Here is a 15,367-nt window from a genome sequence, read left to right as displayed (position 1 = left end):
TTATGAATTATAGCCATCTGCTAAGATGAGGTGGATGCCCTGAAGGATAAAGGGGAAAATGCGATGTGGGGTAGCTTCTGCAGGAACTTCACAGGATGTCACAAGGCACAAAGAATCAGAAGTATAGGAAAAAAAAAAAAAAAAAAAAAACAGTGGTAGGCCCAGGAGAAGAGATCTGAGATCTGATTAGCTCCTGAAATCCTCATCAATATTCGGCTGACACAGGCAGGAGAGAGCAAAGCAGGAGACAAGAGTCAACCAGAGATGCAAAGGAGCCCGGTGAGCACTGGGCTGAGAGCTATAGATGATCACTGAAGTGGTGAGACAAGAGCAGCCAAGACAGCAAGTGGTTTAGGGGGACATCTGTTACCCTCATTTATCTGATGGAAGACCTGGGCCCAGAGACATGGAGTGGTCCTAGTTATCCAGTGGGTAACAGCACCACAACAAAAACTCAAGTCTCCTGGCCGCTTGGCTCAAACCTTTTCCCCACACTGCTGTCTCCCGCAGGGGTTTTGGATATTGATTGTGGTCTACATGGAAAGTTCAAAACAGCAAAATGCTTCAAACATATTTAATATTTTTACAGATTCTAAATACACTAATAATGCTGCAATGCATGCTGGTGTAAGGTGACACCACTGGCCACCCCTGGTGTAATGTGACACACTGTATCACACTTCTGGCCAGGCTGAGAGCCATCACCCAGCAGGCACTGTCTCAGGTGAGGCAGCTTTCTGAATGGACCCACAGGAGCCTCTCTCAGGACAGCAAAGGAACACCTGGGTCACTGGTGCCTGTGTCACACTGGGGCTGAGCTGCCACCTGGTGGTAGCTCTAGACTTCGGCTCTGACTTTGGAGCACCACAGAGCTTTCCTAGGAAGGCTAGGACAGGACCAAGGTGACTGGGAGACCATGACAGGGACATGTGGAGTTTCTGTGGCTTGAAAGCTTGGGTGAGTCTTGTTTTCCAGTCACGCAGCTGTAATGCAGAAAGGCATCAGGAGGCCAGGCCTGGGATCAGGAACTGAAGCGTGGCCACATCCCACGTCACAACTGTATCGCCAAGTGCCCTGGTTTCCAGGTAGCTGCTGTAGTGACTCGAGTCCTCCCGTGTTCTTGGTAACACCCTGTCCCATGGGTTGCACTTCTTACTTGTTAAAACCCTTTAAATCTACCTGCTCCTTTTCTTCCAGGCACTCAGGGTTCACCCCTTCCTTTCACCGGCGCTGGTTTAGACCTGTCAAGTTCTTGAGCTGATACAGGGATGGAAACAGAGTGGTGAGGTCCTTCCCTCCCCTCCTCCAGAACTCCAGAGGGGAAGACTGGCGTTTTCCAGGTGGCAGGCCTGGCTCTGAAACGGGCTCTTGCCACACACAGGGAGTGGGGTGGGGGGGGGAGTGATGTTTCTTGATGCCAGTAAAAAGTAAAAAGGGGCATTTGGGATCAAGACTAGGGCTGCCAGTCTTCTTAGTCTTAAGACTACAAAGCCATGTGGGGCGACACGTAAGTATCAGAGGGGTCGATGGGATACGCTGGGCTGTACTCACCGTCACTGCTGCACCCATGAGGCCCTGCACCAGCGCCTCTCCAGTGGACTTCACCTGGAAGGAGTCAGTGGCCCTTAAGCCCCAACATGAACTCAAAGGTGGGACAGATGGGACTGATCAGGAAGCCTGTGACCCCCTGCACTGTGCACTGGAGGAAGAGTCTATGGACAACACAGTTACAAATGGGCAAAGCACAGCTCCTCAGGGTGGGCTAGTATAAGAGAGCTGCTCAGCCAGGCTCCCTGGGAAGGCCCTGGGGACTGTCAGCTGAGGCACAGAGGGAGCAGGAGCAGAACAGCCAGGTGACCAGCTGTGGCCCAAGGAGAATGAATGCACCCTTTGAAGAGGTTCCTAAACGGCTAGTCCCCAATTACCTGCTTGGCAGTGTGGCCCATGTTCATTGCATCATTAATCCGGTTTTCCAGGAAGCGCCAAGTGTCCTCGAAGTCTGGGGACGAGTCCTGCATCATCACCAGCTCTGTTGTGTTGTAGATGCCAGCCAGCACGGCCCGGCGGGTGTACCAGTTAAACTGCGGAGAAACCCCCCCAGGAAAGAGAGTCACTACTGCTTTTGTGGGCTGTGGCGGTCAAGGTATTCCTATCCAAGGCCTCGCTGACTCCCGCACTCTCTCCTGACTTCTTTCCCTCACAGATACACATGGTCCTCTGGACAACAATAGTGTCCCCAATGTGGCTGCACATCAGAATTGTCTGGGGGATTAAAAATGTGAGCTCCTGGCCCCAACCTCTTAAGAGTTTTGAGTCAGTGAATCTGAATTAAGGGGTAGGAGCCAGGATGTCTAATAAACATCTCAGGTGATCTGACTACATCCAGTCCATTTAGAACTGCTGGGGAAAAGACTAAGTCCTAGGGCATCTTAGAGTCCTGGGGAGGCTCTGCAACCCGACAGTTATGATCAAACCCTAGTGTGTTTGTCAGTCCAGTGAGGGCTGGGGAAGATCAGGGACAGGTTACAACACCTGGGAAAGATGCGCATTCGGGTCTCTGGTGACTTGTGTTGGTCCTGGCAAACCACTCTCCAGAGGACCAGCTCAGCTGCTTGGTGTTTTATTCCTTTAATTTCTTTGCTTTCTAATTTCATGTTCCTACCCTCTCTGTTGGTGGTATATTCCCACATGAAGATGTTGATTAAAGCACTTCGTTATAAGTGTGGTGGGAGGATCTGTGGGCCTCCTCATTCTGGATTCCACAAAGTACCATCACATTTTAATTTATTTTATGAAGGTGTACTTTGATTTTTTAATTTCCCACCAGAAATACAGTAGCATTAACAAGTCAGATTCTTCCCTGGTACCTCTTTAAAAGGAATTATTGATCTCTTAGCAAAGTAGGTCAAGATGGGCAGCAGGGAGAGTTTCTCTTTAAAGCAATGGTGTCTACATGGCACCTCCTTTTTACAAAATCAGTCTCAGCAAGGACAGATGCTGAGGAACTCTGCTGCAGAGTCTACATCTCAGGAGAGGGAGGGAGCATGACTAATAAAGGGCCTCCCAATCCCAAGGCCTCCTGAGGTCTTGCACCACCACCGTGCCTGGGAAGGAATAAGCACTGGCTTGTGACTAGACTGCTGGTCCCTGAATGAAGATGACCTACACCCCACTCTGGCTTATTGAGGGATCCTCTTCATGCCTCAGATGGGAATGACTCTTGCAGGCCCCCTGAGGAGACTTGTGATCAAAGAAATTTCACCAACTTTTAAGAAGTGCTTTCCCCAACCCTCTCCTAGTGTCCTGTGGGCCTGCAGAAAACTCACGTCAGTAGACTGGTCCCCAGCATAATGCCACATGTCATCCACCATGCTGGTCAGCAGGCTCAGGCTGGGAGGGATGTTGTGAGGGAGCAGGAGGATGCTGAGGGCCTGAGGAGAGAGTAACAGGAATAGGTACTGCACAGGCGGCTACGGAATATACAGGGGGTCGGCCCAGCTCTGGTTCTCTGAGATCTGCCCTCTCCATCCAGCAGTGGGAACTCCTGGCAGTTACCAAACCTAACTAAAGCTGGGAGCCTGGGGCATGTTTTTGTCCTAACTTGGACAAAAATAGATTCTCCATCCCTAATATTTGTAATTGGGAATGCAAACAGCCAAAGGGTTTAGACTGGTCTCTCTGAGTCCTGAGAGCAAGGATGGGAGAGGGGACCTCATTCTGTCACAAAGAGTTACAGCAGAAGAGGGGAGCGAGGGTAAAAAGCAGGAGAGTTTGGGGTGGTTTCCAGGACATGCCGGGCTGACCCCAGTGCCCAGCAACATCCGGCCCTCAGTGCCCCATGGCAGCATCACCAGGAATCCTCCCCGGCTCTTCTGCTTAACTCAAGCTGACTTTGGTCTCCTGAAAGCAAAAACCCTTCAACTTATACCAGTGATGGCACAAACCAGGGACCTGGCCATTAGCAGACTTCAGCTCCTCCTGGCCTAACTGGACAAGGTCTTGCCTCTTTATCAACTCTAAAAACCCACTGGCTGTGGTCTGATGACAGAGGTCCCGGATGGGCTGGGAAGTTTTCTCTTAGCTAAGCAGCCCTGGAGGAAAAGCTGTGCTCAATCTGGAAGGCAGCTGAGGACAGGCCCACGCACTTCCACAGCTTCACCTGCAGGGGGTGGGATGACCCCAGGCTGTGACCCCTTCACACCCAGCTTGAGGTGGAGCACCATAGGTGCTCACAAGGCTGACGGAAATTACGCGTTCAATAGTCTTCCAGCTGGACTGAGGATACTGGACGTTTAAATCCCTCTCATTTCTAAGGTACTTTGACTGCATTTTCTTAACTCAGAGAATGGCTCACACTGTGACATGCTTTGAAACAGAGGAAAAAGGAAACTTCAGAAAAGGGGACAAAAGCCCTTTCCCAAGCATTGGCAATTGGACAAGAAGCTCCAGTCCTTGAGATGTTAAGCACAACAGGGCTATTATTAAAGTGAAGATGGCTGAAAAATCCCTGACTATCCTAACCTCTTCCATGGGGTCTTCCTCACAAAGACCTGGTGGCTCACTCAGCTGCTGGGCCCCCCGCCCCCAGGATGTGATCTAGGCCACTCACATGTCCAAGACTGAGAGAGAAACGGCTCAGAGTCGCTCTTGTGGGCACTCCCAAGCTTGAACCTAGCTTTACTGAGTGTAGTAAGCGTTCCTGGCTTTATGGAGATTAGTGAGCTAACTTCTCAATAATATGCAAGTCCTCTGAGTGAAAGGCACTGAGAATGTTAAGTATTATTGTGCTCTGGGGCCTGGATGTGGACTCTGTACCCGGGGCCAGTGCTCAATGTACGGGATCAGCATTCTCAGTCTGGTTTCCACTGCGTCCCTCAGGAACTGGTCTGTCTTCCTCTTCCTGGAAGAGGGAAAAGAAAACAGTGTGTCTCCAGGTCAGAGGCCGGAACTTGGCACTACACTGCTTATTCAGCCCTGGGGAGGAGGGTCCCACCAGCTCCTGATGCTGGCCTGGCTAAAGCTGTCAGAGACACGCTGCTGGGTTTCAGTTCCCTCCAAGCAGAGGGCCGTTGGTGCTACCCTCTTTTGGCTCTGCTTGGGCTGGCTTCCAGGGACAGGTGGTAGGGCCCAAGTCCCCATCTTTAGCTGCCACTCTGAACAACAAAGTCAAAGGACTTACTCTGCTTGGCCCAGCTGCACCAGCTTCTGCTCCTCTTCTAGTATGTGGGCGAGCCGAGCGTTGCATTGGGTGACAAAGTGCAATATCAGCTCACTGCCATCGTTCCCAAACATGCTGGCTGCTGCACTGGACAGACCCAGAGACTACAGAGGGGAGAGAGAACACAGAGAGGTGGGCAGGTGTGGCAGACACTCATCGCCTGTGCATCTCTAATGCCTCTTCCAGAAGCAAGGCCTTGACTTTAGTGAGACTCCACATTCCTCACCCCAGGTTCCTGTGATTTTGGTGAAACTCACCACCACCCGTCTCTCCTCTGTCCACCAAGCCCCTTGGTGTGTGTGCCAAGCACATGTTGGATGACCAGAGTTCACTGACCAGCATAGGGATGGGCACAGCACTACATGCAGGTCCCGGGCCCACTGTAGCACTCTCCCTAGTACTGAGGGAAGGTACTCTTCCTGCTGACCTGCTGCACCACCTTTACTCTTGCATGGGTGGCCCCTGCTGGGAAGGCAGCTCAGAGAGGAAAGCAAAAAGAACACTGGCTAGGGCTACTTTCAGACTATTCTGCATTAAAATGAGCCAAAACATCCTCTCCAGCTTAAGTCAGTCAGAGTTATAAGTCGGTCATAAGTCAGTCAGAGTCAGAGTCAGCTCTGGTCTGGCCATTGAACCTGGAGCCCTAATACCACCAGGGGGTCTGGGAAGGGCACTCATCCCTCCCTTCCTGACTCCTCTTTTGATTCCCTGCATCTGCTGAAAATTGGAGCGGTCAATGGTTTAAAACAAATTTTTTCATAATGAGTTGTCATGGAGTTAACAAAACCACAGAAATTTTGTTATTCCTGATCTACAGCAATAATTGAGCATCTACTGAAAGCAGAACACTGACAGCAGCAGGGACAGATGGCAGGAAAAGAACACAAATATATTAAATATGAATTCCTACTGTTGGGAGGGGTTAGCACTCTCTTTTGGAGGAGTGCACAGACTCCATAGAGGACAGTCTGACAGCAGCCTCAATGCTGATGGTGACTTCATGCACACCACCTGCCAGGGACACCCTGAGCACATTACGTGGTCTCTGCCCCTGCACAGCAGCTCTATCAGCTGGGCACTACTGTCACCCACTCTTCATAGAGCATGAAGCTCTGACACACAAGGCTGCTCTGTCTCCAACAGGGTGTGAACGTGGGCCACGTGTGACATCCCTGCTGGCTCCTGCAGTGGGTCTGGCACTCTGCAAACACATTTCTTGTCTGCTTCCTGTTGCTTGAGGTTCCCAGGAGCAGCACCCCAGGGAAGCCCTTCAGCCTGGAAGCAGTAGTTCCCTCCAGGAGCAGCAACACAACGGCCGAGCCTGGTGTACAGTTTCCCAGCATGTGCAGAACAAGCTTCATCAAGCCACATCCTCGTCCTGCCCTCCCAACTCAGGTGGCAGCCCCCAAGGACCCTCCCTCCAAGCACAGAGACACCTGTGCCAGCTAAGCAGCACCTCCTCAGAGGCCCGAGATTCCTTCCACGTGGGAACTCTCCTTCAAGCTCCTCATTTCAATAATTCCAACTCTTCCTTTTGTTTCCTCGGCCAGATGAAGTTGCTTCCTGCGGCTGCCACCTCCATGAGACCCTTCTTTCTATCCTTTCCATTACCTGGTTACTGATACCAGTTAACAACTCTTTCTATTAAATTCTAATAACTGGCAAGTTATGGTTTCCTAACTGAATTCTGAGCAATATATTCCCTGAAAAAGCAACTCCACCTGAAATTTGTCCTAAGGAAACTAATCAGAAATGTACTGTGTTGTATAAATAAGTTTACAATACTAAAAAATCGGAAATACCCAAATGTTTGACAACCGAAGTCGAGTAAATTCAGTAGGTACTCTGCGGCCACTAAAAAAGAAGATGCACAGAAGAGTTACCTAGAATATTCACTATAATCTGCTGTTTCCACACGACCTGTTACATTTCTTTCTTTTACTTTATTCCATCACTTTATTTTAAACCTTCTCTACCCTCAAACCTCTGCCTCCTCCCACCCTTTCCTCACCTCAGGTTTAAGATGCAGCTACGCCTACTTCACAGAGAAAACAGGGGCCATCCTCAGGGAACCCCCTTAGTATTCTTTTAGAAACCAAGCCTGCAGCTGTTTTTTCCAGCTCTGCACTAACATGTTCAGTCCTTCTGTTTTCCAGAGCTCAAGTCCTTGCCTTGGAGGTGTCTGCTGCTTTGGATTTTGCCCATCTTCTCCCTTCCCCCTTACCTGTTTCTGTGCTCTTCCTGCGGGGTCCAGTCAGGCTCAAACTTCCACTCCACCCCCCTGCCCGGCCAAATGCTTGCTACCATCCCGGCTGGTTTCTGACCCAGGTCTTCACCCAGTGACAGTTGCCACTGAAGCAACCAAAGTTTTGTTGCTCAGTCTACCCTCTCCTGCTCTGCCTCCCACAGCCAGGGCACTCTAACCAGTACTTAAGCGGCTCGCTCTGTCCCACTCTCCTCTGTCATGTCAGATTTCCTTGAAGGTCTATGGTCCTCTCTCTCATCACATTACTCCCTTGCCTTGGGTAATCTCATTCACTTGCACAATTTAATCATGACATACACATGCTGGCCATGCCTGAAGCAAACTCAAAAGACAAAAGACCTGTCACACTTAGCACAAGATCAAGACTGTATGGTCCTTCCCCAAACCTGGCCCCCTGCCAGTGGTTCTCCTCTCAGAAGCCACACCATCGTGCACCCACGCATGACAGCACTGGTACCACCATCCTGTCGCTCCCTCCCATGTCCAGTCTACCACCACACCCACCCACTGGTCTCCCCTTCACTGCCAGTGCTCTAAACTGGGTCACTTCATCTCTTGTGGATGACTGGCTGCAGACTCCAAGGACTGATTCTCTCTGCCTCCAATCCATTTCTACCCAGCGATGTTCTGAATTGCCAATGTGACCTCACATCTTGAGCTGTTCTTAGAGTAAAAGCTCCTTAATGCGACCTTGAAGCCTCGCCTGACCTGGCCCCCATGGGCCTTCCTCAGTCCTACTCCTCCAGGCCCCTCCTTCGCTCCACGCTGGTTTCCTCTGGCCCTTCTACGGCAGTGTTCTTCTCCTCACGTTGCACATGCAGTTCCCTATCTGGACTTATCCATCCCCATCCCCCTCCAAAACCAGAGAAAGTCTACTTGTTCATAAACAAAAAAGCCTTTCAGAGTCTTCAACTGCGGTCCCAATAGCACCTCTTCTTGGCAGCACTTGTCATATTTCATAAGTCTACTCTGTGTCTATTTGCTTAATGTCACAAACTTGGAAGCTCCACAGACAGAAACTTTGTCCACTGTGACCACTGTCATGTCCCTAATAGAGTGCCTAATGCACACTACTTGCTCAATAAATAATGATTAATAAAGTTCTTTTTTTTAAATTGAAAGAATAGGCATTGAGCTGGGCACAGTGGCACATGCCTATGATCCCAGTGGCTCTTGAGGCTGAGGCAGGAGGATCTTGAGTTCAAAGCCAGCCTCAGCAACAGCAAGGCACTAAGCAACTCAGTGAGACCCTGTCTCTAAATAAAAATACAAAATAATAGGGCTGGGGATGTGACTCAGGGGTTGAGTGCCCCTGAGTTCAACCCCCAGTACAACACAACAACAAAAAAGAACAGGCATTGAAATACTGAAAAGAGGCTCTCTGGTGTGATCACAGGTGCTTTATTTTAAAAAAAAAAAAAAATTTTTTTTATATCTGTTTGTACCTTTCAAAGTTTTCACAATGAACTAATGACATGCTTCATAGAACTAGGGAAAAAAAATCCAAAACCAAAATTGCCATACTTGATTTCAAATTATACTACAGAGCTATTGTAACAAAAATTGTTTGGTATTGGCATAAAACAGACACACAGACCAATGAGACAGAATAAAAGACACAGAGATAAACCCACACACCTACAGTCATCTGATCCTTGATTAAGGTGCCAAAAACATGTTGGAGGAAAGACAGCTTTTTAAACAAATGGTGCTGGGGAAACTGATTATCCATACATAGAAGAATAAGACTAGATCCTTATCAATCACCCTACACAAAAGCCAACTCAAAATGGATCAAAGACCTAGGAATTAGTCCAGACACTGTGCAACTCCCAGAAGAAAACACGGGTTCAAAGCTCCAAAATATAGGCACAGGCAATAGCTTTCTCAATAGGACTCCTAAAAGTAAGAATCAATAAATACGATGGCATCAAATTAAAAAGCTTTTGCACAGCAAAGGAAACAAGAATGTGAAGAAAGAATCTACAGAATGGGAGAAAATCTCTGCTAGTGACTCTTCAGACAGAGCATTAATATCCAGAATATATAAAGAATTCAAAAACCAGGGGCTAGGGCTGGGGCTCGGTGGTAGAGCACTTGCCTAGCATGTGTAAGGCACTGGGTTTGATTCTCAGCACCACATATAAATAAATAAAATAAAGTCCATTGACAACTTTGAAAATATTTTTAAAAATTCAAAAAACAACATCAAAAAAATAATAAAAACAAAACAAATAACCCAATTAATAAATTGGCACATAAACTTAGACACTTCTCAAACGAAGTACTATAGATAGCCAAAAATACATGAAAAAATGTTTAACATCATTAGCAATTAGGGAAATGCAAATCAAAACTACACTGAGACTTCATCTCCAGTAAAAATGGCAGTCATCAAGAATACAAGCAATAATAAATGGTGAGGATATAGAGAAAAAGGAATCCTTTTACACTGGTGGGATTGTACATTAGTACAATGTACAATCTAGAAATCAGTATGGAGGCTCCTTAAAAGACCACACAAGAAACCAGCATGTGACCCAGCTATACCACTCCCGGGTCTTTATCCTGAAGAATTAAAGTCAACACACTATAGTGATACATGCATGCCCATGTTTACAGCAGCATAATTCACAACAGCCAAACTATGGAACCAGCCTAGGTGTCCCTCAATGGATGAATTGATAAAGAAAGTGTGATACACACACACACACACACACACACACACACACAATGGAGTTTTATTCAGCCATAAGGAAGAATGAAATTATGTCATTTGCAGAAAATGGATATAAGTTGGGAATATTATGTTAAGAGAAAGCCAAGGGTTGTACATTTCCTCTCATATGAGGAAGTTAGGAAAAAGGAAAAGAAAGGTATGTGTGGGGGTGTTTCTTGAAAATCAAAGGGAGACCAATAGAGTAGAGGAAAAGGGCCAGAGAGGGAGAGGAGGGGAAGGAAAAGGGGAAATCCTAAGGAGTGACATTAGCCAAATTATATCACTGTATCATGTGCATGTATGGATATGCAGCAATGAATCTCAACATTACATGTAATTTTTAAAATATTTTTTAGTTATACATGGAACAATATCTTTATTTCGTTAATTTATTTTTATGTGGTTTTGAGGATCCAACTCAGTGCCTCATAATGAGCATATGGTGGAATCTGAGTTTACAAATTCTACTTACATGATTTCTATTACCAAATGTTCTCTTCTGAGAGAGTGAAAGACAAGAAACAACAGATCTAAGTAAAGCAGCAAACCTGCCCATCATCCAAGAGGCCCTGCATAGGATAGTATCAGGCTTTGCCAGATGATTCTGCACACATGGCCTAAACTAAAAATAGACTACTAGAGGTAGTCTATTTCAATGCATGAGTAAATGCTGTTAGACCTACTGAAAGAAATCTGGTTTTCACAGTGGTTCCCTCCTGGGGGTTGACACCATATCTTATTAATTCTAAGATGCACATATATTTTCTATTAATAAAAAAAAATCAGTGTGAATCACAGAATTGATGATGTGTTAGTCAGCTTCCTGTTACTGTGACAAAATACCTGAGAATAACAACTTAAAGGAGGACAGGTTTATTTGGGCTCCTAGTTTCAGAGGTTTCCGTGCATGACTGGCTGGCTCCATGGCTTTTAGGCCTGTAGTAAGGCAGAAATATCATGGCCCAAGGGCATGGCAGAGGAAAGCTGCTCACCTCTGGGCAGCCAGGAAGCAGAGAGTGAGGAAGGCATAGGGACAACATATTCCATCAGTGACCCCTTCCTCCGATTAGGCCCCACCTCCACCAGTCTCCATTACCTCCCAACAGCCTGTTAATTATGAATTCATTGGTGAAACCAGCCTTCATGATCCAATCACTCCCCAAAAGCCCCAGATCTGCCTTCAACACATAAGCCTTTGGGGGACATTCCAGATCTAAATTATAACTTTGTGTCAGTTTAATAACAGCATTTTTATTTTTTATTCATACATTAAAAATGGTGCTTCTTACAAACAATGGCATCTTAGAATCAGTGAAATGTGGTAATTTTGATCACAGATAATGCCTGCTTAGCCAGCTACCTTAGACCATAATGCCACGTATTATTTTTGTGATTGAATTCTGGGTGGATGATTTCTTTTTTTTTTCCTTTTTGGTTCAATCCCTGGGTATTGAACCCAGGGGTTGCTTTACCACTGAGCTACAAAATCCCCAGCCCTTTTTATTTTTTATTTTGAGACAGGGTCTCCCTACATTGCTTATAGCCTTGGTAAATTGCTGAGGCTAACATCAAACTTGCAGTCCTCCTGCCTCAGGCTTCAGACTTGGGATTATAGGCATGTGCCCAGCCTGCTACTCTTTTTATAATTAAAAATAAAGCCGTATCCACCCTGTTGGGAAACAAACCCAAAAACCTAGACAGTCTTTACCTGTGAGAGGCTCCAAGTTGGGCTGTAGAGGGCATGAAGCCCTCTGTCGCCTCGAGGGACTCCTCCTGGCTGATATGGGTCAGGCTGCCCTGCCCTCACCTATACACACCTGGGCTCCTTCGGCAATAGCTTCTGCGGTCCACCCATGGGCAGGCACAAACTCCAGGGCTGCCGTCAGGATGCGGTCCTGCAGCTGCTCCTCACTCTCGTGGTCCTCCTCCTCCTCCCCGCTCTGGTCGGTGTACCTGAAACGCGGGAACAGTGCCCAGCACACTTTATCTCACTCTCTATCGCCTGGAGTGCAAAATGGGCCTGACCAGAAGCCACAGGCTCTGGGTCTCCTCTAAGCACAAGCTGGCAGGACATTCACTTCTGTTGGCATGAGTGTTGCACTGCCAGCACAGTAAAAATCCCATCATCCTTCCCCTGCCACACAACCAAAGAAAAGGGACCAAGTGAGCTGAGGTCTCGTGACATGAAGGCAACGTTCCCACAGCACCCTGGGCTTCCCTGTTTCCAGCCCTCAGCACGCTGAGCTCAGAGTTTCATTCCCAATATTTGCAGCAGACTGTAACTCCATGCCCCCATAAAGGTAGGGACAATAGTGTATCATTCATAGGGCTGACACATGGTAGATTCTCAAAAAATATTTGTTGAATTGAAATGAAAAAGATTTTCATTAGGAAACCAGAAAAAGATGAAGAAGAACACTCTAACTTCACATCGAGGAACATTCGATTTTCAGTGGTAGGATTAGGAAGAAAAATCAAATCTAGTGGAAAGGTAAATCATTATTATCTTTTTGAAAGGTAATTTGGCCCCACATATATAAGAAGACTTTAAATGTAAATCTCTTTTGACTCAGTGCTCCCATCTTTAAGGAAAGTTGACACAGTTTATTACATTATCTTTCATATAACCGAAGGAAACCTAAATAGTCATCAATTTAGGACAGATTAAATAGATTTTGTACCATTCCTTCCAGGAATGTTATACAATCACTAAAACAAACCGTGAGGGGTTATTAAAAGTGTACTGTTGAGCTGGGCATGGTGGCGCACACCTGTAATCCCAGCACCTTGGGAAGCTGAGGCAAGAGGATTGTTGAGTTCAAAGCCAGCCTCAGCAATTTAGTGAGGTCCTAAGCAACTCAGAAAAACCCGGTCTCTAAATAAAATATTAAAAAAGGGCTGGAGATGTGACTCAGTGTTTAAGTGCCTCGGGATTCAATCCCCAGTACCAAAAAAAAAAAAGTTACTGCGGAGTGAAAAAACAGATTCTGAATAGCATATAGAATGTAATCAATCATTTATTATATACACAGATTTATGAAACATGCTTAGAGAAATACCTGAAGGCAAAAATGTCAGCAGGGTTATCTCTGTGTGGGGTTTCAGGTAATTTTTGCAACTTCTCTGTACTGTTCAGATGTTTTAGACTGCACGGGTACCATCTTTATAAAAACAATAGGTTCTTTTCAAAGACAGCTGACAGAAGGTGAGGAGGGGGATGGACAGGAGCCTGAGCCAGGAAGGGACAGACAGAACCAAGCAGGCAAGGCAGCCACAGACAGGTGGGTTCTGGTGCCTACCTGGGAGGTATGCGAGGAGACTCTACATCGGGTTTTTGTGCCCCTGGTGGCTCAGAATGCTGCTGAGAAAAAGATGGGGGAGGCTGCTGCTTCTGCTCCTCGGAAGACCTGAACCCCAAAGCTGAAGCATGGAAGGCACGTGGCACCAGGAGTGTTCGGCAGCGGGACACTGAAACAGAAACTAGGCTGTCAAGATCTTGCATCACAGAAGACCCTTTGAAACCTAGAGGTGCTAAAAGAATGGGGTTGAGGAAATATAGGGCAGAGACACCTTGACAACCACTTATCCAAGTGTTGGATCACACGCAAAAATCTTGGGTAAAATGGAACCTTGCGACATGATGTGTTGGCAAAAACAGTGAGCCAGGAGGAAAATCCTACCTGGCTTTTGGGCCTGTATCTGATTTGTCAGCTGTGTGGTAATGGCAAACTATTTCACCTCACTGCACAGATTCCAAAAGTTTCCTTTCTACAAAGTTGTTATTGATTAAAATCTGTCCCAAATCCTTTAATTAGTGTCTGGCTTTGTTTATCTTTGACAGATCTTTTGGTTGTTATTGCCTAGTATTATTACATTAGCAAATTCTATCAAGCCACTGGTGCATGGCACAAGTCCATAATTCTAGCCACTAAGGAGGCTGGGGCAGGAGGATTACCAGTTTGAGGCCAGCCTGGGAAATAGAGACCAACCCCCCCCCCCCATCACTATTGTTTTGTTGATGGATACCTGGGATGATTCAAATTTTGACTGTTATGATTAAATGATCATGCATATACTTGTACAAACCTTTTTGTACATACTACTTTCAATTCTTTTGGATAAATATCTTAAGGGTAGGTCATAGGCATTACTTTTACTAAACATATTACTAGAACTTTGTATAAAAATGACAAAAAAGCACTCATTAAAAAAATCTATAGAATTCAGGGAACAATGAATTCAAAAGAAACAGAATCAGTATCTCTCCCTCACTCATTTATATATATATAAACTATCTTAGTGGATAAACAGAAATATCCATAAAACTTTGAAAAAGAGGAAGATCCCAAAATATGTCGGGAATTACTGCAGCTCATGAGAAAATTTTAGGTGAAATGCCAAAGAATATTTCATTAGCTATATATTTATGTTAATGGGTCAATGCATACTATGTTCTATTTGTGGCAAATGATATCAGTTTTCCATTTATGACAGTGATATAAAGTAAAGGTCTATTTTTAGGATACTCAGATGTAGAAATAAAATACTGTGCACACAGCAGCAAAGGTGGTAAAGAGAATGTCACAGAATTAGCGAAGTGCTGGGGAAATGACTGACTTTTAGAAAGCAACAGACTGGACGCTCTCGGTCCAACTATCCCTCAAGTGATCCTGTCTTGGGACCAAAGGCAATGGACTTGGGAATGGGTCCGCGGCTGACAGTTCTGCAACAGACGAGCGGATCTGGACTCTGATCTGGACACACTCAACCCTCAGAGGCTCCGCCAACTCCGTGAAATGGGAGTGACAGTCCCTGCCCCGGGGCTCGCCCCCTAACAGCTGCAAACTGGAGACCGAAGCGGCCAAACGGACCGTTCAAGCTCGAAAAGCCGGCGACTCCGCGCCGATGTCCTTCATCTCACCTTGCTCGCGGGCCGCCACGACGGCCTCTTCCGTCCCCCACCCAGGCCAAGCCGGCCTCGCTCCCCATCCCAGTTCTTCCCCGCTCCCGGGCTCGGCCGCTCCCTCACCCGGCAGGCACCGCAGCTGTAGGAACCTCCAGCCTGCCTTGCCCAGCACACCCGACGCTGCTGCCGCCGCCGCCATCTTGGAAGCGGGCACGCACGCCGACGACTTGACGTAAAGGGAAACGCCAGATCGGCTGC

At 46.8% G+C, this 15,367-nt stretch overlaps 1 protein-coding gene across 1 annotated transcript; it reads right to left on the bottom strand.

The window, feature by feature from the left end:
* Nucleotides 1-560: 560 nt before the first annotated feature.
* Nucleotides 561-15,342, bottom strand: Coq9 (coenzyme Q9). Its single transcript, XM_076839657.2, has 9 exons — nt 15,233-15,342; nt 13,503-13,671; nt 12,021-12,156; nt 5,180-5,322; nt 4,816-4,900; nt 3,327-3,431; nt 1,926-2,081; nt 1,552-1,605; nt 561-1,257 (listed from the first exon to the last, which is right to left on the bottom strand). The coding sequence occupies exons 1-9, from the start codon at nt 15,306-15,308 to the stop codon at nt 1,222-1,224; spliced, it is 960 nt and encodes a 319-aa protein (XP_076695772.1). The 5' UTR covers nt 15,309-15,342; the 3' UTR covers nt 561-1,221.
* Between the last annotated feature and the right edge of the window lie 25 nt (nt 15,343-15,367).

The sequence above is a fragment of the Callospermophilus lateralis genome, chromosome 18 (assembly GCF_048772815.1).
Source record: "Callospermophilus lateralis isolate mCalLat2 chromosome 18, mCalLat2.hap1, whole genome shotgun sequence".
Lineage (NCBI taxonomy): Eukaryota > Metazoa > Chordata > Mammalia > Rodentia > Sciuridae > Callospermophilus > Callospermophilus lateralis.
This window is presented reverse-complemented; position numbering and strand designations above follow the sequence as displayed.